This window comes from Buteo buteo, chromosome 6 (assembly GCF_964188355.1).
Source record: "Buteo buteo chromosome 6, bButBut1.hap1.1, whole genome shotgun sequence".
NCBI lineage: Eukaryota > Metazoa > Chordata > Aves > Accipitriformes > Accipitridae > Buteo > Buteo buteo.
Window position 1 is genome coordinate 23,635,384 of NC_134176.1, and position 27,777 is coordinate 23,663,160.

At 35.3% G+C, this 27,777-nt stretch overlaps 1 protein-coding gene across 8 annotated transcripts in view; it reads left to right on the forward strand.

The window, feature by feature from the left end:
• The window catches only part of CEP128 (centrosomal protein 128), a 144,170-nt gene extending 116,757 nt beyond the window's left edge, over positions 1-27,413 (forward strand). For 6 of the 8 annotated variants that reach the window (XM_075030041.1, XM_075030045.1, XM_075030044.1 and 3 more), the window contains 4 exons: positions 11,718-11,795; positions 13,762-13,875; positions 17,546-17,654; positions 22,490-27,413. In XM_075030041.1, the coding sequence (XP_074886142.1) occupies positions 11,718-11,795; positions 13,762-13,875; positions 17,546-17,654; positions 22,490-22,596 (408 nt within the window). In that variant the 3' untranslated portion in view covers positions 22,597-27,413. Of the gene's footprint in view, positions 1-11,717; positions 11,796-13,761; positions 13,876-17,545; positions 17,655-22,489 lie in introns of those variants that run through there. The other 2 variants (XM_075030042.1, XR_012650704.1) reach the window with 2 other exon arrangements.
• Positions 27,414-27,777: the final 364 nt, after the last annotated feature.

A 27,777-nucleotide genomic window follows, 5' to 3' on the forward strand; every position in this document is an offset into this window, starting at 1 on the left:
CCTCCTTCAGGATATGACACCTGATCTGATCACTCCCTTAAGGAACCTGAGAACAAATAGTACCCATCCCAAGAAGCTTTTGAATTTTTGGGCTCCTCTTCTTCAGTCAGATCAGTTCTACAGTATGATTCAGTAGATAGGTGCACCACTTCTTGCTCCAGCAGTGTGCACAGGACAGGAGCAGAAGCTGGAAGGTAAGAAAGAAGAACAGGGGTGCTTAGGCAGACTCCCTAGTGGATATAAAAGGAGCTGAAGAACCAAGGTGTATTCTGGAATAATCCTTCAACTCGTGAGAAGTGCCAAGGGAGTTACAAGTACAGGCAAAACTGAGGTTTTGAGTACCTAGAGATTATGTGTTTTGTTTGGCTCTCTTTTTGGTTTAATACTGTTAATTTAATTATTACATAGCTATTAACAAGTAATTTTCCTGATTACTTTAGTAATCAATTACATAGTCTGATGTTTTGCCAGAAGAAATATGATTTATCTTTAAATAAGGTGATTTAGTTTATTCTTGAGTGTAGCTTAGTTCTTACATACAGGCTTTGGCTCTATATTATTTATAGGCAAAGGTGTATGATTTTCTTGGGAAAAAGTCTGTTTTGTATTCTCAGATGTAGCTACAATGGGAAGTGTATCTAATTCTCATGAAGAGGTCAGGGTGTATTTCGTATGTGCACACTGCTGCTATGCTGTGCTTGTGACTTCAGTGGGCTGCTTCTGTAAACTACATGTTCTTTTTGAGGATAAACTGCAAGTCAGATTCGTCTGCCTTAGTAGTACTAGTCTGACAAAAGACTGGGAAATTTCATTTGAAATCAACCATGTTCTGAAGCTATTCCAGTGAACATATGCAATCTATATCCTTTGATCAATAAGACAGCTTGCTGCTTTCAGTAGAGAACCCAGAAGTGAGGTTACCACTTGCTTAGAATACTTGGATCAGACTTTTCTGGACATGATTCAACTTTTCGTTACAAAGTTATAAATCTAGGTTAACTCCAGTCATGATGTAGGCATTCTGCAAAATTGTTATTTAATATGTATTTCCTTTTCAATATGAACATTTATGTATTTTGTTGTAACTCGTATTTTATGTTCATGAAAGTAAGGTTTTGAATACCAGTAAAACAAATTTCTGTCTGCACACACTCAGCAATGTAAAAGCTATTAGATTCTTCTACTGTAGTAGCAGGCTCAAATTTGCATCAGTTTTCTGATTTATCACCCATTTTAAAAGGAGACTTGGAAAGGTGACGATGCCCAATGCATATCACAGAGAGATTATGTGACTGCCTGATACCATCCATTTTAGGGTGCATGCTCTCTCCCACCCCACTCTTGAGATTACTTCATGATTGTCAATACTTTGTATGCATGAATGCTTAGGAAATCTTGAATCTAAGAGTTAATACTTTCTTCTCCGCTTGGTTTGCTTCTGTAGTGTCTTGCCAAAACTACCATTACATCAAAGGCCTTCTGGTCCTCCCAGAACACAGCCATTCTTTGATCTTATAAAAACGACCGGGAGAGGAGCAGCAGTCCGAGATCCTCTGTCCTGCCTGCCTCGCCCTTTCCTTTCCTTTCATCACTGAGCCAGTGTGTCACTTCCCTTCACTGGCGGTGGAGAACTTTCCCAAGGTTCCCCGAGTCCTTCGTCTGCTCATTCCCACCAAGTAACTTCTGCTGCCTGACGGTGCTTGCAGCCAGCTGTTTCTTTTCTCCTGATGCTCACCTTCCTCTTCCATTCTTCCCTGATGTTGTCTTCTCCCCCTACGTATCTACTGCTCTTGTTGAATACCCTGCTACTTATCTATCCTCTGCCCCCTACCATTTGGTGCTTTACTTGTTCTTTTAGTTTTTTGCTAATACAGCCACCTCTAGTTTTCTTCCACCAACATTTTTATATTTTTTTGATGTAAAAGAATTTATTTTGCTCTTAAGAGTATGATTTTTTTTTTTTTTAACAATTGCCTTTCTCTCCCATTCACACTTATTTCTCACCTTCTGGCTAATTCTGGGATTTAGAGTAGGAACCAAAAATGCTGAAATAAATATAAGATTCTGCACAACTTTTCTAATTTGTGGATTACATTTAAGGTTGTGTACTTGCACAAAGTCCACAAACTAAACATATATATTTACATTTATAATGTCACCTCTAATCCTCCTTCCCTCAAAAATTGATAAATAGCATTATTTTTAAGTTACTCTCTATTAAAAATGTTCTTCACTATTTTGTAAAAAATGAATTACTAAATTAATGTAAGCAATAACATATTGTTACAAAAATATATATTGAGACTTTGAATACTAAATTTGCAGATAAGCGCAATCAAGAATATCTTATTGTGTATTTGTTAAAGAATATTTAAAATATTGGCCTGAGAATTTATTGCTAAATTGCCTGCAAGAGGCAGCTTACAAAATGTAGGTAACTCTAAACTTTATTAAACTGCTCTTTGTTTGGCAGTCAGGATGACAGTTTTATATTTATTTATTGACAAATAATCATGGTGCATGTCTAACAACTTGGTCTAATAAATTCATAGTTTCTCCAGTGGTGATATCAGTAATATAATACATTACAGAATCACATAATGGTTGCGGTTGGAAGGGACCTCTACAGGTCATCTGGTCCAACCTCCCTCCTCAAGCAGGGTCACGCAGAGCCAGTTGCCCAGGACTGGGTCCAGATGGCTTTTGAATATTTCCAAGGACGGAGATTCCACAACCTCCCTGGGCAACCCATGCTAGTGCTCAGTCACCCTCACAGTGAAAAAGTGTTTCCTGATGTTCAGATGGAACCTCCCGTGTTTCTGTTTGTGCCTTACCTCTTGTCCTGACACTGGGCACCACTGAAAAGATCCTGGCTCCCTCTTCTATACACCCTCCCTTCAGATATTTGTACACATTGATGAGATCTCCCTTAGCCTTCTTTTCTCCAGGCTAAACAGTCCCAGCTCTCTCAGCCTTTCCTTGTGGGACAGGTGCTCCAGTCCCTTAAAGAATGTTAGTTGCCCTTCTCTGGACTATCTCCAGTATGTCTCTCTTGTGCTGCGGAGTCCAGAACTGGACCCAGCACTCCAGATGTGTCTCACCAGGGCTGACTAGAGGAGAAGCATCCCCTCCCTTGACCTGCTGGCAGCACTCCTCCTAATGCAACCCTTACGTTCTCTAAGTAGAAAGCTCCTTTCAATACTGTGAAGATGTGCTCCACATGTTGCAAATACTGAATGTTTTTGCCAGATTTTAATAAAACAAAATCCTCTCAGTTTTCCACTAGAGAAAGTAAAAATCTCAGGATAAATATTTATTACAAAAGACTGTAATTCTTTAGATAGCTTAGGTTATTTCTCTTAGTTTAACTAGGAGTAGTAATATACAGTGGTCTTCACTTTCATTTTTTTGAACATAGTATGTATATGTATGTAAATATAATTTTAAAGGAGATTCCATGTGTCCCATTCACAGGATTCTCCTTAAAATATTGGTCTTTCATCTGTGGAATGTGAATCTGAGTTCTTCCACAGAACACAGGATGCTTACACAGATATCAGTTACACTTATTGATGCTGCCATAGATTTTTTTTTTTTCTCTCATTGTTGTGCATCTGTTGATTAAAATAGGGACATCTATAAACCAAATTCCTATTTTTTTTTTCTACTCTGCCACTGATTTCCTGTGAATCCTTGGTTAAGTCACTTCTCTTTATTTCCATTTTTCTGAGCTGTAAAACTGAACAATATTTCTTCTCTCCCATGAAGGCTGTGTTAATTGAATTTTTGTAATGCTTTCTGGAAGGCTTGATGAAATACTCTTACCATACAAAACATTAACGTAAATTGCATGTGCAGATTTTTAGCCTGCAAAGCTCCAGAAAGGTGAAGATAGCATTCATGAATGGATGACTCAGAAGTCTTTATACCTTTTAAGAATGTGTGCCTGCTAATGTTGCTTTACTTAACACATTCTGCCTCTTGTGTTATATTTCTTTTAATTTCCAGTAATTATGTCTGGATGTCTGTGATCAAAATCTTAGTAAATGCTGAAGAACAGATTCTCAAAATTAGTCCTGTGGACCCCCAGTAGTACTCGGAGCACTAGCTGATGATTCAGAGAACTGTCTTGCCAAAAGACCGCACTGTCTCTTCCACATTTCTAGTATGCATCAAACAAGTAAAAATTCATGAAATACTTTCCTAATATTTTTCCATGTAAACAATTCCCGTAGTTACCACAGGGTTGTTATGTGCTCATGAATGAGAGAAGACATGATCCGTGTCATTGCAAACAGAAAAGGAAGCATCCATGAAGCTCTCTTAATTAAAATGTGGGCCACCCTATGCAAAAACATCTGGAGTCTAAATTTAAAGTTCAGTTAGTTTGACATTTGCAATGCTTTGTTAACAAAGGTCTTTTGTTTTTCATTAGTATAAGTGTAGTTTTTGCTTAAAATCTTACTGGTTAAAACTTTGACGAAACAATGTAGTATAGAAAAAAAAAAGGCAGTTAAACTTGAATGCTGTATAACTTAATAAATTTATGTGTTGCTTATACTTGTAAAGGTAAACTGATTTCTTGATGTGCTAAAATCATCAAAACAATGGTATAATTGGAGTAATGGTATATGTGGAATATAAAGACACAAAATACATTTTTTTATTTTCACTTAAAGTTCCCTCTATACATATGATGTACTATGTCACAGAATGTCCCAGCTATCATGGAATTTGTCTGGCATATGAAAGTCAACAGAGAACCTCAGGCCTTCTAAGTGGAACCACACCTTGTATAAAAGAGGAGCGTGATGTATCAGTCTAGTGCTGGAGGTAGAAGCTGACAATACATAGTTTTACAGGTGTTAACAGGGAAAGCAAAGGATACCTTTATACATGCTGGGTGCATCCTATGCTTGCTATTTTTAAGTATTCAACATGCTAAGGCCGTTTAAAAATAAGTCTTCGTAGGTCACCTTTAACATTACATCTTTCATCTAAATCGTGAGTTACTGCCTGCTGACATGCATTGCAGTCAGTTAAAATTACAGTTGCATTTAATCTTTTTATGGGTGTTCTTTGGGGATTAGCTAACTGGTACTTAAGTCAGCTCTAATTTTCAAAAATATCTGTGCAATATAGACAGCCATTTGTTTTTACCTACCTCAGTAAAGAAAGGAGCACTATACTTGAAAGTCAGTGAAGTTTGGTTTCTAATTTGTTTATGTGTTTTCAATATATCGACTATAAAGGCAAACTTCAGGAGGACTGTATACAAACCTGCTTTGATTTATTTGCATTTAGCATTGCAGCTTTGAGACTAAAAATAAAATGTGTATCTGATTTTGATTTAGATCTGTCCCTTGTGACAGCGTGAAATGGTCTATCACCAAGAATACATCAATATAGGAGGATTAACTGTTCACATGCAGTTTAAACATCAAAGTGTTTGTATGAAGTCATGGAAAATGAGTAATTTGTTTTATCATTCTCTGTGAAAACACAGAACGCCCCTTTTCAAAGTAAATAATCTTTATTTTAAAAACAGAAAGGTTAATAGCACTCACTCTATGGAAGAGACTGCTGTTAAGTAAAATACCATTAATAGTACTTCTGTCAGTACAGTTGGAGTTTCTTCCTCTTATCGGTACCAACAGTGCACTGTGTCAGTACCTTCTGTTCCCTGTTAAACAATGAGCAGACAGATGTGGTTGCTCTCTTTAGGATTATTTGTATGCATTATGGCATACAGCTTTCTGATTTCTGGGAAAAAAAGTTAACAGTACTTAATTGCCCTCTATGTCAGGTGCTTCTGACATCCTTTTTCGCATTTCATCTGTGCAGCTAAATCCATCTCTTTTAATAGAATAGAGTGCAGTCATTAATGATACAAGTATGGCATTTAATCCACATTGAGGAGGTTGCTGTGTGTTTCATTAAATTACCAGACCAATTCTGTGGGCCAGCTAAAAGCTCTTTCATCACCTTTCCCTCCCATTCTTCAGAGTATTCTTTTGTTGCAGCCTCCTTTATTGAATTTCCCCTAAGAAACTTGGCTTTTTTCTTTTTCTGTTTTTATTTGCACTTCACTACCATTCTTTTCATTGGTTTTGTGAAAAAGGCACACATTTCTGTCCCTGAAAATGTTAGTCTGTGAGTTATCCTATTCAAGTAACTTCTCAAACTGCTCAGAAGACTGTGAGAATTTTAGAATATAAAAGGAACTGTTCTGATTAAGACCAAAGGTTAATCTAGCCCAGCTATAGACATTGCAACAAAGGCCAAAATAAAATGCTTAGAGTGTATGAACAGGACTGACGTATATTTTGTTTCCCACTCATTCATTCTGATTCCAGCCATTCAAAGCTCAGAGACTTCCAGACTTAGATGTAGTTTCTACGAATTTGGAACCCTTCCATGGTCTTTCTCATTCATGAACTTGCCCAGTTTTCTGCTTAAACCCATATAAAATTTTCTATCTTTATGTGACTTCTGATTTTATGCAAATTCTTCCTGGCTGAAGAGTCCTGTTTTTTCAAGTCATTGTATTTAATCATTTCTCACACGGAAACAGTGCTCCATGACTTTGATCATTCTTGTTGCTCTTCTCTGACCTTTCTCTGTTTCTGTTCTGAAACAGAGGTCCACAGCTGCAGTCAGTAGTCAAGATGCAAGCACACTGTGGATTCATGCTCAGGAATAATTATGTTTTCTGGCTTTTTTTTTTCCTTTCCTGATTACATCCAGTGTTGATTTTGCTTTTCTGATTGATGTTGAGCACTGAGTTAGCAAGTTCTTGGAAATATGTATCGTTACCCCATGGTCTACTTCCTGAGAAGTAACGGTTAGCTTAGAGCCTATCATTTTGTGTGGGAAGTTAGGTTTAAATTTTGGGAATCTAAAAAACCTTTCAGAAATCCAAGTAGCCTATATCATCCTTTATCCACATGATTCTTGATAAAACAAAAAAACTAAGGACTGAGTATGCATATAACCTGAACGCTGGTCTTCTGCTTTCAAGATTACATTTAATAACGCAAATAATGAGGACTAGCTGAAGAACAGCTGATTTATTTTTTTTTTCTTTTCATAAAAAGTATGTGAAGTAGCAGGGATATATTTAGGAGGCACTCAGGGAGAACAGATGATGAACATCTTCCTTAATTCCATTTACAGACAGTGTTGACATGAGGTCTTGGCATTAGAATTTAAAGAAAGAATTGAAAAATGGGATTGCTTAAGGCATAGGCTTACACTTAGGGCCTGAGTTCCTTTTATGCTGAGAACAGATCACGGGTCTTCTTTATTGAAACGGGGGGGAGGGGGGAGGAAGCAAAAATCTTTGTAGTTGGAAAAAAATTGCTGTCAATTGAATAAGTTTTATAGCATGCTGAGGAGCCACTACATTAAATGTGTCCTGTGTCCCAGGCAACTTTGTCAACTCTGTGTGACATCTCAACTATGTATTTTTCTGCAGTTCATAAGTACAATACTTCAGCAAAATGTGTTAGGAAATAGAAACCATAAGCTTAAAATATTTATGGTTTAATTTGGTGCTGGACCAAGAAGAGAGATTGAGGGGTGTTATAATTTTGGGGTTATTTCCTGTGAGGAAGGATTTTATTTCTGAAAGGGTAGGGGAGTTGTTTGTGTTCAAAGTAAAAAACTATGTGAGCATGTGTCCATCAGATCTGTGTGATGCTAGGATGATGTCTGAACATCAGGATTCAGTATTTTGTTTCGCATATAGTTAAGTTTGGATTGCTTAGGGTCTGTTGTCTCTCATACTTCCCAGCCTTAGAAACACACATGCAGACCAGTACCAGGGGCTACTCTGGGAAGAAGCAGCAAACATTGCCTCTCATCATAAATTAATGGAGTGGAAAATCAGTGCTTTGATGAACATAAGGCCATTGTAAATGAAGTGTGAAATATGAATGAATACTGCTTTACTGTGGTAAAAGTGAAATGGTTGATTCTTGTAAGAGGGAAACATTAGAGATTGATAGATACCTCTAGGCAATTTTACTTTCAAGTGGAGATGTATAGTAGCATTTGAGGAAAAAAAAAAGTATTATAACTATAAAAACATTTCTACACTATAATCTGTGAAAAACAGTTTAAATGCAATATGTAGGCCTCCAGCCTGATTGCATCCTGAAAATATGAAGAAGAATCCATTTTACAAATTCATTATTAATATGTAACTGCAGGTTCTGTAATTCTTTTCTGGTAAAGAGGAAAACACAGCTAGCTAAGTGTGAAATCTACTTAACCTCCTTTCTCATGCAGCAGGTGAGAAAGAAGAAAGTACTGTTAGAAGAAATAACCTTTATTAATTCTGACTTTTGAGTTTTGTAAAACTGATTTGCCCTACTTTATTCACTGGAATTCAGCACAAGTATGCACCTTTTTGTCCTTCCAGGCTTTTTCCAGCATTTGCCATGGTCAGTTGTCAACATGCCCATTAAGGACTTTTTCGTACTGGGTGTCCTCAGTGCTGCTCATTTCAGAAAGTGATTTACCTATCTTTCAGGCATAACTTCATATATTTGCTCTTGTATAATTGCTGCACATTTTTAAAATCTAACAAAATGTGTTAGTATAAAAGAAAAGCAAAAATACTCATTTTGGGTTCATACCTAAATTAACTCTACTTTATTTTCCCTGTCTCGTTTCTATTTTCTTGTTCTTGCTAAATGACTAAGGAATCTTTCTTTCACTCTGTTTCACTTTCGACAATTCTTCCTGTACTTCTTGAAATCTAAAATATCCTTCCTTGCTGGTGAATCCTTTTACCCCATTTTGTATGCTTTCATACTCTTCCTGTTGTTCTTGAAGCAACAATTCATCCAACCCTCTCATAAAATTCTTTCCCCTTACCTGTGATAATGGAGTTGTTATTGTTCTAGAACCTTTGACTGCAGTGTATTCTTGTTATTTTCTGTGCTGTGTGAAGAATAGAAATTATCCTGGAAAAAAGGGCCAGATCTGGGAATTCCTGAATATTTTTCTCCTATTGCATCTTGCATTCATACTACAGAATGTATCAGTGGGTCAGAGAGCCCTTTTTTAGCTAAGCATATAATCTCAAGGGTAAAAGTTTATTCCTAAAAAGTGGGAGATGTTGTTTGAACCTCATTAGTCACAGAAAGAAAAAGAATGAAAATATCTGGAAAACTGATTTAAACCAGTAGTTGTTTTATAGAAATAGGCCCTAATAGCGTCAGCATATTAACTGCCAATACACATTTTTCCTGATTACAGAAAGTTAGATAAATGCTTTTACATAAATAATATTTTCGCATACATATAATTACAGGAACAGAAAACCCAGTCTCACGTCCACTACGTAATTTAGTTTATTGGGACTTAATATCGGTTACAATTTGGTCCTGTGAGATGCAGATGAATCCCATTGTTTATGGAACTTGACCTTCATTTGTTATGGAAAGCATTTTTCTTGCAATCTTAAAAAATGAGTGTTTGGAACTGTTAGGAAAGAAGCAGATAACAAGACAGACGACATTGCTTCTAAATTGATGGTGTGTCTGCACTTAGGTTGCTCTGTTCAGTTCTGGTTTTCCACTCCTCTCTCCCCCTCTCCATCTTAAAAACCACAGAACTAGAGAGGCTACACAAGACATAAGAATGATCAAAGGCATGAAACTTCTTCCACGTGAGGAACAACGAAGTACACTAGGACTCTCCAGCCTGAAAAAGTTATGAATGGGAAAGATCGCAAGAGGTCTGTAAAATGAGAAGTTGCAGAGAGAAGATTAATAGAGACTGGTTGTACACTCTCTCTTATAGGAATGAGAACGCCTATAATTAAGATAGCAAGTGGTTGGTTCAAACCAAAATGTGATGGCTTTTCATATATTGCATTATTGTAATTTGCCATGTTGCTCATAAGTTATAGGAGCAATGGCTTGATTAGTTCATTATGCAGGTAACTACTTGTCTATATAATTAATAGCAGCATGTAGGAAAAAAGATCTGTGGTCACTAGACAGTCATGGTAGAAGTATAAATAGTAATTTTAATAATACTGCTATTTATGATAATATATAAATATATAATTTTTGTGTGTTGCTTTATGTACAATATATATTGCATATAATGCTATTTAATATCTTACTAAATTATTAATGTACCTATTACATTGATACACAATAATGTCCATTTTATTTGTAATGTGTTTAATATTATTAACAAAATATTAATATAACAATATTGATATTGTTATCTAAGCTGCCTGCTCACATGAGTGTTCATTTCGTTGCTGTTTCTCCCATTTTGTTTTTTTAATAAATTTTTATGTGATTGATTTTTAACTAAAGAAACATCAGCTATGCTTGTGAAGAATCACATGCTTCTCTAAAGAATTAGCTTACATGGATATACACTTTTTTTTGTAACATTGAAGCCTGTGGACAGTTCCTTCAGTATTAATCACTGGTGAAGTATTTTTGTTGTTTGCTAATACTACTGATGTTTCATGGCTTGTTATACCCAGCATAGTACACTATTACAGTCTTGACTCATTGGGTTGCTTTTGAAGATTGTCAGGGAGCTTTAGGTGGTACAAACCAGCTTTTTGGTGTAGACTGCATTTGTGCTGAGAGGTTCCCACTGATTTTTCTTATCCTGGTGTGATTGAAAGTTTTAGTCTCTTCAGGTCTTATGTCTGGGATCTAAATAGGATGTTTTTCATTAGATTGAGACTTTCCAACTAGCAACAGAGCTTTTGTAGTTAAGGGCAAGTTTGTACAGACTTTACAGCATAACGATATTTGACTTCAGGATTGATGCAATTTATTTGTGGTATAGATTTTTGCTTTAAAGTGCCAGGGCAGTAATGTGGTTAATGAAGCTCCTTATTGGTAGATTGCATATCAGGTTAACAGAACCTTATCCAAAGAAGTATGATTTATAGAATTGTAGAGGAAATACCAACTGTTGTTCAGAAAGGATTAACAGTATTGCCTCTACTTGCTCTTCAGCAAATAATAGAAGGGCAGCCTTTGAGAAGTTCCAGAGGTATCTGGCTTATGGGGCATGACTATTCTTTATGCATGACTAACCAACCTCACCTGTGCACAAAACCCCAAACATGATACTCATTTTCTTCAGTTGTTTGCATCTTGCTATAGACTAGATTTTTTGTGTCACAGGTGTTGGATGTGAAATCTTGTTGTTGAGTCAAACCCTAACTCTGCCTAGAGTGGTAATTCCTCTTTCAGCAGTACACACCGTATGACTAAACCAAAAATACAAAATTTGATTATTCTGTATTTAGCTAAGTGCTAATTGCACATATTTGTGTTTGAAAAAAAGAAGAACGTTTCTACTATGTGTTTAACTACAAAGATATAAACATTGTAAGTATACATTTATATTTTTGTTAAATGTACTTTACTCCCTGAAGTGCAATAAAAGAAAATTTCATTCTGAAGGCTACATAAACTCCAAAATTGTAAATAAGTATTGTTCTGCTCAGTAAACTGGCAACTATTCATGAAGATTCAAATTAAGGAAACTGTGCTGTGTGGTTTTGTCCTTCTTTTTTCTTAACAGCCTGTTTACTGTTGACCTGTTTAATTTACAGACACATACATACCTATAAACCTGTTGCCATAGATGTAATAGGCTTTTAATGTTTGAGATGGCTGAGAGATTAATTTTTTATGTTTATCTTGTGTTCTGTTCTTTAGAGTACTCAAGTAGCTTTAGACCATCTGGAGTCAGTTCCTGAAAACCTGAGCCTGTTAGAAGATTTCAAAGATACTGGCGTGAGAAAGACTTCATTTGACTCTTCCAGCAGTTCTAAAATATTTTGGTTAATTAATGTCCTCTCTATATGTATAAATTGGTTAATAAGATATTTAAAATTACATTTGTACATATTATATAGGCAAAACCATATAGAAATGTATTTTCATGTTTATACAGATTTTTTTGAGGTTATAAATTTAGTCCTAATTAGTAACACTGCTGAGGTGCACCATAACGTTAGCAAACATTGATAACTGGGCATAATAGGTCAAGTCCTAATTACCAGTTCAGAATATTTGTATTTAGTGGTGAATTCTGGTATTACTTGTTAAAAAATCAAAATTTTGTAATGAAATAAATTATGCCAGTCACTTCAATATTTAAAGTATAAATGAAAATAGGTGAGCTTTATAGCTTTTTTGTTTACTTTTAACATAATGCCAGTAATTGTCACTTATTTTCTCAGTACCACTATCAAATCAAGGTGTGTTTGGTTGGACACGGTGGGACATATTGACAGTAGTGGTGGAGCACTGTCAAGAGTGATAAGCCTCACATTAAGTCTTCAGTGGCTAAACCACTGTATTATTACTTTCCATACATGAGTTTGGTGGTTTACTAAAAAATAATTTGGAACCTCATTGCACACTATAAATTTTAAATCAGTATTAAATCACAGATTGACAAATGCATAACGATTTACATTTTATTTGCTATATAGAATTTCTCATCCTGAGGTAGTCATAAACGTTTCAAAACATACTTGTTTGAAACGTTTATTCTCAGTGTTCTTGCACAAGGTCATGTGTTAATACATGTACACTATTTTATTGCTGTCATCATTGACAGAGTTAGGAACAAAATTCTGATTAAAATGTTTGTGTTTTTAAAGAAAAATATGGTTGAGATGTATAGTTTTAATTTCACATCCCAGGTATCCCCAGAAGAGCTTTTTGCTCTGATGGAGGTTGACATTTGCCTTCTTTTTCCAATGGTTCCGCACTGCCAGAGGAAAAATTCTGATCTCAGCTAGGCAAAGCAGAAGCTTGAATGTGGGTTTTCTACAATCTCCTTCACACTTGCACTCTCTTGCTTAACATTACTATGAAATGACATTGTCATTTTCTGGTTTGCTGTAGTTATCACTTAGCCAGCATTTTTGAGATTGGAACCCAAACTCTTTGCTTTAATTTGAGCTTTGTCCTTCTCCCTGATGCTTAGTTTTTAAAGATTGTTTTCTTAAGATGAACCCCTACCAACAACTGTGTATTGTTTAATAAATAATTTATTATTCAAGAGAGCTAAGCTTTATACCTTAGCTGTGAGAATGATGTCAGTTTGGAGTTTCATTAATTCTTCTATTTGAAAATAATACATAGGATTTTTTTGTACAACAGCTTATTTTACTCTCAAGTGGTAACGCATGAATGAAGTATTTCAAAGCTGTTCATTGCTTTCCACTGTTAGAAAGTTCTTCCCTCAGTGTTTTCATAGGAAGGGAGAAGCAAAGTAAATCTTTGATAATGCCTCACAAGATGTCTGGTACTTGTATTCATTCAAGTGAATCGTTAGCTAGTTCAGTGAGAAGCGTTATGTTTTCTTATTTGAAAATATTGTTTAGTCCGTATCCTTAGAACACTTTTTTTCTTCAAGTGCTTGTTTCTACAGTATTGTAATTAATTTTTCACCATTACAGAATTTCTTTGTTAGAAGGTATGATATTACTGAATTTTGGAAGGAGTTACAAGAAATCATTTGCCACTTAAGGATGAGGTTGTTCGCATTTTAACCTGTTTTCATTTTAACATTAGTTTTCTGTATAGAACATTCATAGGGCTTTCATATGGCCCCTGAAAGTTAGTAATTAATTCATTCTTCCTATATTGAAAATCCTTGGTGATCCCTGTGTTTACAATAGCCAGCCAACATTTATTAACTGCTTTTCACATTACAAAATCATTAGATCTTTCAATGCATTTCTAGGAGTCCCATTGCCGAAGGGAGATGATTGAGGAAAGGTATACGAAGTATAAAGAAATAGTGAGTTCTCTACACCAACAGCTGGAAGATTCAAAACAAAGAGTCCAACAATTCAAGGTGTGTGTGTGTACTCCACTTTCGTTTACTGATTACTTTCAGACAGCAACCTAAGCTTATTTTATGTATATTAACTCCTAGTACAAACACAGACTAAAATCATTCATGAATGTTTCTGTTTTATGTAGCTGCCGTGGCTGATGTAAAATTTGATGACAGAAGTGTTGTCTTCATTGTGAAGTGCCATGGATACTTTCAAAAAATCTTTAAAATTTCACAGAAAAGTGTCGTACTGTGTCTTACTACTCTGAAGTGTTTACCTGCTTTGTCATATTGCTGTCTACAGCAATTTTTTGATTGGTTTGTTCAATTTTCCCTTGTCCTTTCGTGTATAAGATAAATACAGAAACATGTTTCCTCCATTAAAAGGGTGATTAATTTGTAGATTGTGTATAGTGATTTTTCAGTAGTTGATCTTTGCATTCTTTACAAAAGATACTGTATGTTGTCTATTTCATACATAAATGAAATCCAGGCAAACAGAGGGGAAGTGATTTGCTAAAGGTCACCAGTTGACTGATAGCAGGTCTGAGCATAATTTCCTAACTCAACTTCCTGCAATACAAATACAGTGCTCTTGTTTAGAAACATTGCCTGTAATGAGTTCACCTTTCCAATCGTTAACATGCTTTCTTTCTCTTCATGTTAGCTTGTTCATTGTTATATCACTTCTAACTGCATGTCATTGTGATAGCAGCTTACTTCGGCAGAACTACAATTTTTTGTGGACATGGTTGAAATAAATGATCAGAACTGAAGAATCATGCTAGTATTTCTACTACTGATCACAATTAACTCAAGATTCTTTGGCAATGAATCTTACTAGTGTCTCTGAGCAGTTGAGCTCAAAATCTAGGATCACATACCATGTATCAAAAAACTTCAAGCTGTTTGTGTTCCCCACCTCCCCCATAGCAGTCTTCCTTCTGTAAAATGAGGACATACTTACCAGTAGGTCTTTTAAAAAGTGGAAAAGGTAAAAGAAATAGTGTTTTAGCTTAGTAAGTTGCTGTTGTAAGAAGAAGGTATTAAGCTACTTGAAAAAACTTCTGTAAGAAAGAATTGAAAGGAAGAAACAGGACAGATTCAGTATGTTGCTAATGATGATCTTCAGTTTCTTGAATTTCTCTTGCCTTCACATAAGAGTTACTAATTCAGTAGCTGTTGAAATTTGGAAAACATTGAAAAGCTAAGTGGAATGCAATCAGCTGACAGTAGAATATAATGTTGCACTAAGCTGACTGAATGTACTGAGCTTGCATAATTTGAACTCTATATTCAGAATCCAGTATAAAGCTGATTCTAAAACTATTTCCTCTTTCTTTAGACAACAGAGAGCATTTAATGGCTTCCATTTAGTCAGGCCTAATTGCGTTTTTGCATGACATACAGTACTCTGCTGTCACGGCTGTTACAAATAGAACAGAATGTTCAAAAACAAGTAACAGACGGGTGCTAATCTGATTTCAGTGATCAGGCTAGCTTAGTCTAAAAAAAACCCTTTTTAATGCTTGCCTTTCTTACCCTCTCTTGGAACTAACTCAAATGCATTGTTGTTTAATTTTTTTTTTTTATTTTACTATTTGTCAATTGGGAGTCTCTGAAATTGATTGGTGGAAGAGTGTAGGCTTGAGGACATCAAAATTCATTCTTTCTGATAGTTTTGATTCATGCTCTGTACAGAACGTAGTGCTTCTGCTATCCAAAGTAGATTTTGGTAGGTGATAAGAAAATGCATGTTTTAAAAAAGGGAGTTCTTGTAAAATTCTTACATTGGCCATTTTAGATAAAATTACTTGTGGAATTAATCTTTCTCCTCCATTATGATCTTCTTTCTAGCCTTTCTTCTAATACACGTCTTTCAGCTTGCTTGCCAACATTAATCTCAGACAGGCATTATCTAATCCTGCGTCCTACCCTCTTTCCATTTAAAGGAGCAAAAATGAAACCAAACTTGAACATTCCCCTAAAAGCAGTTATTTTTCTTCCTTTGTTATGATTTCATTTGTCCCCACTCAGTCTTCCTACTCCTCTGTAGTCTTGTCAGATGGCTGTAAACTACCTGTTGCTTAGACACCCAGGATAATCATAATTGCTATTTGTATGTGTTAAAAGGTAAGATTTCCAGTACTAAAGGAGGCCAGAGGCTGGCAGAATACCATCAAGTTGAACTATCATGATTTTTCAAGTAAGAAAGGGCTGAGTGATAGTAGATAAAGAAGAAATTGGGGAAAAAGAAAGGTAAATATAATGTATAAAAATAAAATAAATAATAGTGAATACCAACTGAAGCAAAATCAAAAGAGAAAGCTAGAAGAAAACTCGAGATGAATGTTATGATGGGTAGATGCAAATATTTTATGATGGTTTCCCTGCCATAAACAACTGACCAGCTAGTCAAACACAGCATACAGATGTAACTGTAAATGAAGCACATGAAAAAAGGCACATTCTGTGGGTTAAAACTTCAGTAGTGAGAAAGCCATTTTGTGTTGCAGATGCTGGTAGAAGCACCTTGCTTGTTTAAAAGCTCTGTTCTAAGATAGCATTTCTGGAAGCAGAATGAAAAGACACAAGCTTTTTTTATTCTTTAAAAGTTGTTACTGTGCTACGTACACTTTAGGTATTAAATCTCTCATCAGCACATAAGGGGATTAATACGTGTAATTCCCATTAGTCTTAATAGAATAAATCCCTCTTCAGTGATGGGACAAAAGCTCATTGTAACTCTAAATTAATGTTGAATTTTTTTTGTTTTCTGTTTAGTTTTCACATCGTAGTATCAGCATGAATGATAAATTGCAAGATGTTTTAACAAAATTCCCTGAGGCTGTTTATGATAAGAATTCAGTAGGAAAATTGAGTGTTTTATGAAGTGATGCATTTGTGCGTTATTATCTCTTCTCATTTCAAGAAACCGAGTAATTTGGATACCAAACCAAGCTCTTAATCTTATTTTGGAAGGTATTGCAACTGGGGACTACTTGCTGCAGTGCTAATAAAGATTTACAGAGATTTTTGTCTAAATGGCCTTTTCAAAATGATTATCTTTTTTTATCTTATAGACCAAAATGACTTTACTCACCAAAATGCTGTGCTGTATAGGTCTAGCCATAAATAGTAACATTGTACTTCAGACTTTATTTAATGGTTTAACATAAAAATGGAAAAGCAACTTCAGGTATTTTGATATGAGAAATCAATGAAGATTGAGTTTCCTCAGTGGCAGGGAAAATGGATTTAATTTTTATTACTACTTACCCGTGGAACTTCAGTGAATTAATGTGGACCATTCATTGATGAGGAATTCATCATTCGCTGATGTCTGCCCTGCCGCTATGCTTTGTCCTGAACTGTGGATGTGATGTAAACAGGAAAGAGTGTTTTTGCAACTGATTGTAGTGACAAAAACTTGCAATGCTCCCAATGCTTTTGTCAAGGCAGAGCAGCTTTTTGCAGAGATTTTGTAGTGATGAAATGGTCATGAAATTCATAAGCAAATTTATTTGAACCTAACTGCAATACTGAGAATTCTGAGAATTCAAATCATTTTTTTCCAGCATGTGCGAAATCACAGCATATACCTGTATGTGTGCTACTGTATGTTTTTTGCGAAAGTTTGCAGCTGCTTGATATTAACAGAAAAATTATTTTTACTTGGCTGTCATAGGATGTGAAAAAGGATGCTGAAATTTCTGATACAGAAGTGGCTGCCCCCTCTTCTAGTTGGCGAACTCAAAGCAGCTTTTTGTCCAGCTCACTCATCTCAGATTCAGGTTGTAAGTATTGTTTCACAGAAAAAAAAAAAAAATCTACAAGTAATGTATTTTCCTGTTTTAAAGCTGTTTTACTTGAGAGAATAAGACTTTTTTGACCAAAAAAAATATGCTAGAATCATCTTAAGTGTCCTCCTGTGTTTGTTTGCTTTAGGTACTGGATGGATGCCTTTGTCTAGGAAGTACTTCATTACATGCCACTGATAGTTTTTTGGGTTTTTTAACTGGGACATACAATATATTCTGTTTGGCATCCAAACCTACAACAACAAAAAAAGGGCTGCACTTGGATTCTGAATCTCTGCATGAAGAATCATACCTGTGTTAGCTGTGTATCTTTTCAGGGACCAGAGAGACATCCTCAGCCAAGGATTATTTCCCAGATCTTTCATTTGTACCAGTTAGTCTCGTGCTTGTGTAGCAGTTTAACAGTGAAAGTTGAATTCACTACTTCAGCTTCTACTTCAATAGTTGTTTTTAACTATTTTTTCTATCCCCTAGTGGGTGCACAACTTGTGGTCATGCAAGATCACAGGATCGCTGATACAGCTAGGATCTGCTCAGTGAAAGATAGGAAATATTAGATTTTTATCTGGTACAGGCACACCTTTGCACAAGTGTCAAAACTAACTTTAAAAAAAGTTTTTTAAAGTTTTTTTTGAGCATATCAGCAGATGGATATCAGAATACTTTTCTTCAGAAGGATATCAGCTTCCATTTCTTTTCAGTATAGCCAGTTTGTGTACTGGGAACCTATTCAGTAAGTTGCCTTCTATGTAATGGGAAGTCCTATTTCAGGCTTCATTGCACTTTCAAAGCTTTGCATCTTAGAATGAGTGCTGCAGTACATTACTGCTCACCAGTAAGTCCTGAGTTGATCTGATGAGGTTAAAGATAATTGGTTTCTTTTCCTTTCAGAATCTGTGGGTTGTGATTAATATCTTTTTGCAGAGCATGCTGAATAACAGTAGAGGGAACAGCAAATGCCTCCATCTCATCTGTACTTCAGGAACAGTTTCCCCCGACTCAGAGCTGGTTTTCCATTTTCCCTAACCTAATTCCTGTCAGTCTTGCAAGTCAAAGTACAGTTCAGCCTGGTTGGGTTATAGAAAAGAAAGAACCCATACCTTGCAGGCCTGTTGGACTAGATGACCTCCAGCGGTCCCTTCCAACCTCAACAACTCTGTGATTCCACTGCAAAAACTTGCTGGAATTTAAAGATGTGGCACAAATGTTCCTAAAATATTACAGTATCTTTATATTGCTTAACTTGAATGGAACTTGTTACTTTAGTACTTTTTAATCAATCTTAGACAGTTGTCAGAGAAATAGGATCTGTGTGATCTGAATACCAATCTGATGAGCCAGTTCTCTGATTCAACTGGTTTTTACCAGCACTAAGCTTTCTGGAGGTAAAAAAGTAAGTGTTGAATGAAAGACAGTAGTGATTCAGTGTTGGTCATTATGAAATATTTGCAAAGTCTTCCTCATTTGAGGAAAGCTCCTTTTGAAACCATGTTCAGGCATGGCTAAGGGACTTTTTTTTTTTTTGTCTTGCTTAAAACTTTTAGGAAGGTATTTTTCACATCATAAATTAAGCTGATCTTCATATTTCATATTTTCCATATCCCAGAATGGTGCTGAGAGTGTTTTCAGTTTTGTTCTTTTGCCCAGATGGTAAAGAGCTATTTTTAAATATTTTTTTTTTTTTTTTAAGCAAAAAAGTAAGAAAACAGTGAATGTGTTTCACTTTTTCCTATTTGTTTTTAAGGGAATGGAACTGGATACAAAGATCTTGAGAGTTTTAGTTTCTTCCTTGTTCTCTATAAAAATCCATTAGTCAAATTTTCTGAGGCTAAAGTAGAGAAGTAGGCATAGAATATTTTTCCTATCTGTGACTTGATTTGACTCTGATAGAATGAAGGTGATGTTCTTAATTTCTCACTTTGCTGATTCTTTTCTCCTAAGAGTTAGCACTATTGTATGTTCTTTATGCTTAGTAAGCAAGTATGAGAGCAAGACAGGTGCCTGTTGAAGATGCCTGGTGTCATTTTAGATGTCCTAGAGTATGCTTCTAGCTGTCATTCCAGGAAGGCATAGGTTTTCCATAGTTGCCATCACATCTTTCACAGCCCTTTGTGGACGTCTGTGGTAGCTTGTGGCACTAAGGTATGTGAATTACTCCAGAGATTTTGGTTAGTGACTGAATGTTTTACCTTTATACTGAACCTGATCTCCACCAGTCAAATGTGTATTTTGAAGTTGTTGCTATAGTTCTTGAGGACAGTGAAAATTCTGCAATGGTATTAACAATATGGAGCTTTTCTTGTAATTGCCAGTGAGTGGCAAATGATAAAATCGGCTTCTTCAGTCATGTTAGTCACATAAACACCATGAACTTTTAATTTCAGTAATGATACTAATTAGTTATAATTTGAAACTTTGACAGCAAAGTATAATTTGAGGTCTTTTGCTCCCAAACCTCCTGTAGCTTTCAATAAATCTACCTATAAATGTCATCACCTATTTTCTGTGATTAATTTATCTCCTTACTTCTTCAGAAACAGAAGAATTAACTTTTTTTTTCATTTACCTTTTAGAGCAGTTTTTGCAAGCCTTTGTGATTTCATGTTTCCCCACTCCATCTCTCTTAAATTCATGAAACCTTACAAATTATATAGTCAATAAGTAGTACGAGAAGCTCTCTTCCCAATGTGGGTCTCTTATGGCTTGTACAGAGCACCAGGGAGGAGAGCAGACACGTTTGATATAATTTAATTTATCTGCGAGGGGGATCCTGGGATTTCGGTTTAAAATTGGTTGAAGAAGGAAGGACAAAAAGTAAGAAAAAATAAATAAGGGAACAATCTGCTTCCATACATATATTTAGTAAGAAGTTGCCAGTGCAGCAGGCAGTTAAAAGGAAAAGTAATTAACATTATCATTCTGTTTTATGATTGGTCTTCATGTTGCTGGTATAATTTCTGCAATTATAACAGCTTTTCCATAACAAACTATTTTAAAGATGCTGTGGGAATGAGCTTTTATTTCTATATCCATTTTCTTAGAAAGAAAGACGTTTACCTGAGAAAATAATTTATACAAGGAAGCATTCATTAGACGTGGTTTGCAGTCCGTATTATGAGACCAAACCAGTTGGTCTAAAAAGTAACTACTAGTTGTTATCTAAAGAATAATCCTCAGAAAATGTTTTTCATGGCCACTGTATTTTTCTTAAATTTTGTACTACAAAGGTCCCTAGAGTTACACATGCTTTGCATTAGCTTTGTGAATAGGGTCCTGCCTTTCCCTTTGTACAGTTCATCACTTCAAGGTTTTAACCTGGATGGTTTCCCAGAAGCCATATGGCTTTCAGGCTTTCTGTTGTTGTTGGGAATTTATGTTCCAGGGCTTCATAAGCTGTGACTTTACGGAGAAGAAAATAGCCACCAGTTTTCCCAACCTCTGTAGCTGGGATCACAGTCTTCTCTGACCCTTTGGCTCTGGTGATACACAACGCTCTTGTTATATAGTAGGAATGATATCATGGTTGAATAAAAACAAGTTGTCCTGAACGTTGATTTTATTGTCATAACAATTAACTCCTGCAGTGTATGCTGATGTCTATCTTTATCCCTCTATGTATACTTTTTCATAAGTTCTTAAGATTATTTGTATTGACATTTATAAATAAGTAACAATTAAAAGTAAAAAGACATGGTAACATCATGATGCTGTGGGACACCATTCTAGAACAAAACCTTCTAAGGCTGCTCAAGGATAAGAACGTGGAATGATTGGAAACTTGACATCAGTTTGAAAAATGCAAATTGATTTAGATTGGCAATGAATTTTCTTTATGATTTTTCACTTTACTTTGAATACTGACCACAAGAGGTACAGCTGAAATAGCATACGGTTGCATAGTTTTAGACCAATGCTGAAAACTTTATGCTGAAAAATTTTAACTCACGCTTTCACTAATGTCCCAAATACAGTGATTTGTTTCTCCTTCTGAAAGTGAAAACATCTCACTCCTCCTAATGAAACTGTGAAGACTTACTCCCTCTTAAATAACTTTTGGTTATATACTGCTAGATTTTACTGGACTATTAAAAAATTGCACTGTGGATATTTGTTACAAACTGTCAGGAAGGATCACTTTTCTTACACAGTTATGATATAAGGAAGGCCATTTGAAGAAGGGTACGTTGTATAAGCTGATATCCACTTTATTCCCCTTAATTTCTGCCTTTTCTTAAATTATTGCTAGATGTTTGGATGTTTGGATTTTTTTCCTCCAGCACTTTATCATAACATGTTCTGTCAATTCATATTGTCTAGATTTTGATGCAGTACAATGTATTTAGAAATAAGCATTTTATATACACCCTGCTGTGAAGGTATATACATCTTATCCTAAGAACACCTGTTCAGTGTCACTTGTTGACTTTAGTCCATGCTATTGGTAAAGATATTCCTTCAGGTTTGTTTTGTCTTATGTAAATAAAAATGCTGGAAAATTAAATGGAAAGTAAGTGTTAGTGGAATTATCAAATTTTAAAAAATAGACTTTACATTTCTTCTGTGTAAGAAAGTTCTTGGCCATGCCTGTATTATATAGTATTAAAATCTGTTTCTCTAGAAAAATAAGTCAGTTTCTCAATTCATAGCATTATGAATATTGAATATTTATTAATACCATATTACTTGCTGTGTAAATTATAATATTGTATAATGAAATATATGTTTCATATAAACATTGATGGTTGGTCAGCAAATTGTATCTGTTTCTCTGAAGATGTTTAATTACTTTTTTTTGTCTGACCTATTTCTAGCACTTATGAAAAGAATGATTCCTTTTGATACAAGTGTCACCAAGGAAGATTCCACTGATATTGCTGTCAGTGAAATGAAGCTGCAAGCAGAAAGAGGGAAGCAGTAGAACATTTTATACACCAGCTTTCTCTGTGGTAAATTCCATTCCACTCTTTTTTTTGGTTTTGAACAGTAGTAATTCCATCTACTATAGGAGTGATGCACCCTTAATGATTCAGCTATTGCCAAACACTTAAGTGAAAGAGCACCAAGAGTGAGTTTAATGAACTCTTGTGATAATTTATGTAACTTGTACACCAAAGGTTTTCTGGGATTATGCTATTCTCTTGTATTTGTTTCTGCAGTCCTCCTAAACTAAATTTATTGTATTCCTGAAGTATTATGAAATGAAAGACCTGTGATATTAATCTTTGCTATGAGGTTATTTATCCTTGTACAGGAATTGTGCTGACATTTGGGTTTTTATAACATTTAATAACATTATTAATAATGAAAAAATATTTGGAAATTACCTTTGTCCTAATATTTATTATGAGAGTCATTATACAGTGTTGTGCAGACACATTTGTGATTTTAGGTTCTCCAGTTTGCAACAGTTATTTAAGACAGAAGTCATAAATATTAAACAAAACAATTTCCTCAAAATCAGTGGAAATTCATATCCTGATTTCAGGTTCAGCATATATCTGTTATAAGCTGTTTAGAATTATTCTTCTGACCAGAAGAGTTTTATCAGATGACCTCTGGTAAGGCACTTAACAGCACCTGAATCTCACCCATCTGTAGTAAGCGTGTTGAAGGGCACGGCTATGTGGCTGTGAAAATTTCAATAGCAGGGTTCACTGATCATTTATGTATTCTGTTTTGTTCTCTATTAGAAGAGATGTGTCATATTGATTTTAAAATGTTAGGGAAATACAATATCATACAGTTGTATTTATTCTGATATCTCTATTCTAAACAAATTGGATACAATTCTGTGTTACTGTGGTCTCAAACAGCACATCACAGCAGAATTTTCTGCTGTCAAAAGGAGTGCAAGTGTTTCGGATGGTCCTTATTTTATTCTCCTTTCTAGTGCTTCTGGTTGAATCGCTACTAATTGCCTTAAAAAATTTGCCAAATCTATCAGAGTACTGTAGCAACATGAACGCCATTGAAAACATTTTGTTTTGTAGGCTTCTTTCATATTTCTTCTACTCTGAAATACTGTCTTTTTTTAGCACTGTAGGTGTCTCAGACATGTGACAAGCAGGTCACTCTGTGCCACCTGAAAACAGGACATTTTCATTCTTTCTTCTTTTTTTTTTTTTTTAAATTTTCTGAAGAAGTGTTCTGCAGTCCCAGTGGATTCTCTGGACAGTGCACTTACTTGACAATCCCCTTGTATTCAGCCTGTTTCAAACAGAACTTCTGGCTGAGAACATCAAAATCAGACAAGGAAATGAGAAAAAAATTGAATTCATACACTTAAATTACTTAAAATTTAAAAAAATTCTAATATGGTTAAAAAAGTTTTCTTTACCTTTTCTATGTGTATAATGCTATGTATTATAGTGCTGGCATTGGCTTTTTGCAGACTTCTGGCACATTGCTCACTCAGAGAGGTCAAGAAAGCAAAACAGGCCCATCCATCTCTTCTGATCTCAACAGCAATGACAGGGCCAAGACAAAAACTTAAACAAATAAACTTCTACTCTGGAGAAGGCAGGACAAATAGAAACCTCTTTGTGTCATGGTCTACAAAGAGTGTGGATGTCATGAAGCAGTGTTTAGCTCAAGCCACAGTTACCATAAATTAAACTTACTTTAAATGTATCCAACATTTGTAATTTATTTTTTTAATTAGATCAGAGCACAGCTGGAAATATGGTGTTTAAAATATTTTAGCTGGTTTGTCTGGTGAAATATTAAAAAATTGCAAAATAAAATGTCACCAGCTTGCAGACTTCATGGTACCTACAATTTATGGCTAAAAATATAGAAAGGTAATTTTAAAATGTATTATAAAACAGTAAATCATGCTCTCAAAATACCTCATGTTGTAATGAGGTGTCACGGTTTAACCCCAGCCAGCAACTAAGCACCACACAGCCGCTCACTCATTTCCCCCCACCCAGTGGGATGGGGGAGAAAATTGGGAAAAGAAGCAAAACTCCTGGGTTGAGATAAGAATGGTTTAATAGAACAGAAAAGAAGAAACTGATAATAATAACACTAATAAAATGACAACAGCAATAATAAAAGGATTGGAATGTACAAATGAGGTGCAGTGCAATTGCTGACCACCCGCTGACTGACACCCCGCCAGTCCCCGAGCGGCGATTCCCCACCCCCACTCCCCCCAGTTTATATACTGGACATAACGTCCCATGGTATGGAATACCCCTTTGGCCAGTTTGGGTCAGGTGCCCTGGCTGTGTCCTGTGCCAACTTCTTGTGCCCCTCCAGCCTTCTTGCTGGCTGGGCTTGAGAAGCTGAAAAATCCTTGACTTAGTCTAAACACTACTTAGCAACAACTGAAAACATCAGCGTGTTATCAACATTCTTCTCCTACTGAACTCAAAACATAGCACTGTACCAGCTACTAGGAAGACAGTTAACTCTATCCCAGCTGAAACCAGGACATGAGGTCTGATGCATGGATTGCTGATGGATAAAAGTATGCCCAACCCACCTTACTGAAGGTGAAACAATTTTTGAGGTAAAGCACCTGTTGGTAAATGAATTGTGCTTTAAGAGTCTCAGCTGAGAAGTAATACACGGAAAAATAACATCCTCCTTTTTTCCTAAGGAATTTGTAAAAATCTGGACATTGATTGCTCTTACCATTTTATGTATTTATACATTTTTTTCCTCACTTGCAAGTCAGAAATCTGAAGAATGTTTCCTTAAAACAGTATCACTACTGCCTTATAATGTTAGAAAACTAAGGATAAGCAGTCTGAACTCCCTTATTATTACATCAAGTATTGAATCGATTTTTGTAGAGTCCAGAACAGAAATGTCTACTAGGTGAATAATTTTGGCTTTAAGACTTTAAATATGCTCAGTGCTTAGTATATTTGCCTTTGGCCATGTGACTGGGTTTTCAGCAGACTTTTATATCCTTTTTTTAAATTTCTAAAAGGGCTGGGGGAACAGAAGGGAAGAAATCAAACCACAAAAAAAAGAGGAATTTTTAATGAGTAGACTTACGGACTCCAAAGCCAGTAAATTCTTTCTTAAATTTGCCCTCTTGGCATGGCAGTCCAGATAGCATGTAATATTTGTCTCTCTTCCATCTTTGATAGAGGTTCATATTACAAAGTGCATTTTGTTTCCTTTTTACTGAAGGCTAAAGTTCCATTTATGACATTATATGAAACTGTCCCTTTGTGGTTTAAGAAATAATATTTTTTCCATATTGGCCTGGTGTAATATTCCTCTGATCAGTTTCAGTTTTTAAAGTGGAAAACCAGATAATTTTTTAATAAAATATTTTGTATATTTCAGATCTTAAGAATTGCTCTCCCTTCTGGTAATCAGATTTTTTTAGTACTTTACCCCTTTAATGACCTGTTCCTCGATTCTTGCCCAAAGCAATAGTTTTCAATAGTCAAAAAATGTGGTATCATACCTAAAAATGATGGTTTGTTTCTTTGTTCTGTTCAGCATTTGGTAAATCAGGCAAATTTGTATGTATGTACAAAGTACATACGGATTTAACAAGCTAATATCAGGCATCTGTGGTTTTTTAATGCTGTCCTGAAATACAGTGGTTCAATATTGTGCTTTCAGAAATGCACTGGCCCTTTACTTCAGCATCAAATAATTGTCACTTGACTAACCTTTCAATTTTATGCCCTTCAATTCCTTAATGTTTTACAGCAGACTTAAGAGCACTTATTTTTAATTACTTTTGAGGTTGTATTTACTAAATTTTCTAAATTATTTTTTAATTATGTAATTATGCCATTCTAAGAAGAAACATCAAAATAAAAATAAAACTTAGTCCAGGATAAAAAATAAAATTTTACAGTGTAAACCAAGGCAATTTTCTTACATATACTTCTCAAATTTTTGATGGCAGCCCATCTTCGGTGATGGTGATAGTACTCCTTGGATATTCAAACCTCAGCCACATTTTTACTTGCTATGCCACCAAAGTAAATAAAGAAGATATATTAAAATTCCTTAGAACAAAGAAAATACTATTCTAAAATACACTTTCAAGCTAAGGAATCTGCATATCAGTTCATCTCTGGTTTACAAGGCATAGTCTCTGCACTGTGTAGCACTGAATGGATTTTTCATGAATGAAAGTGCCAGTATGACCCTGAAAGTAAACAAGTAGGTATTTTTGTAACACTGATACCATTTTTATGGCTAAAAATTAGTAATATGAAACCTGAATACATTCTCATATCTACAACATGCAGAAGAATTTATTCATAAATTCATGTGGGACTGCTTCTTACAATTGAATTTTACCATGGCTCTGTTAAACTCTTCATGTTCAAAGAGTGTTAGTAATATATTTATCTCTCTCTCTCTAAGCCCTGTCTTCAATTCACAGAAGTAATTGATACTGACGTTAATGTGAGCTGCAGGCCAATATCTGGGGATGCAGACTTGTCAAAAATGGATATGCAGGAGGACATCACACAAATTCCTGTGTTTTTGATCTAATTGTAGAATTTAGAAGCAGATGTAGAGGAAAACTAGTAGTGGAAGGAATGGAAAGCAGCTCATGATTAAATTAAAATTACAGAGCACTTTTTTTCTTGATGTCTTAATTTAAAAACTGCTTTAGAGCTAGTATTTACACCTAAATAACAGTGATCCCTAAATAAGATTCCATCTTGGATAATTTATTTTTTTTACATACTAAAATACTTTCTACTCTAGCACAACTCATCTCAACTCTTTTCTGTAAGCATGTCTAGGCATTTGTGAGTATGAACTGTTTTGCTTTTCTATGTAAAGGGCTAAATTAGATTTTAAATCTGAAGAATATTTTAGTGCTGCATACAGAAGTACAGCAAAGCAGAATCTGATAACCTCCGTCTTTCAAAAATCTGTAAACTAATGCCTCTGGGAATGTTGACAACAAAAATGAAAGATTGCTGTGGTTAAAATACAGCAACATCCAGCATTTATCATTTGTGCTAACAACAATAGCTCTCAATGTTTCTGAAGCTGAAGTTGCACATCTGCCATTTCTCAGGCTGTAAGAATGAGATCTTGTTTTCTCTTGCCTTAATAGTGGCAAAATCTGTAATATCATGAGCCTTGAGAAAATATG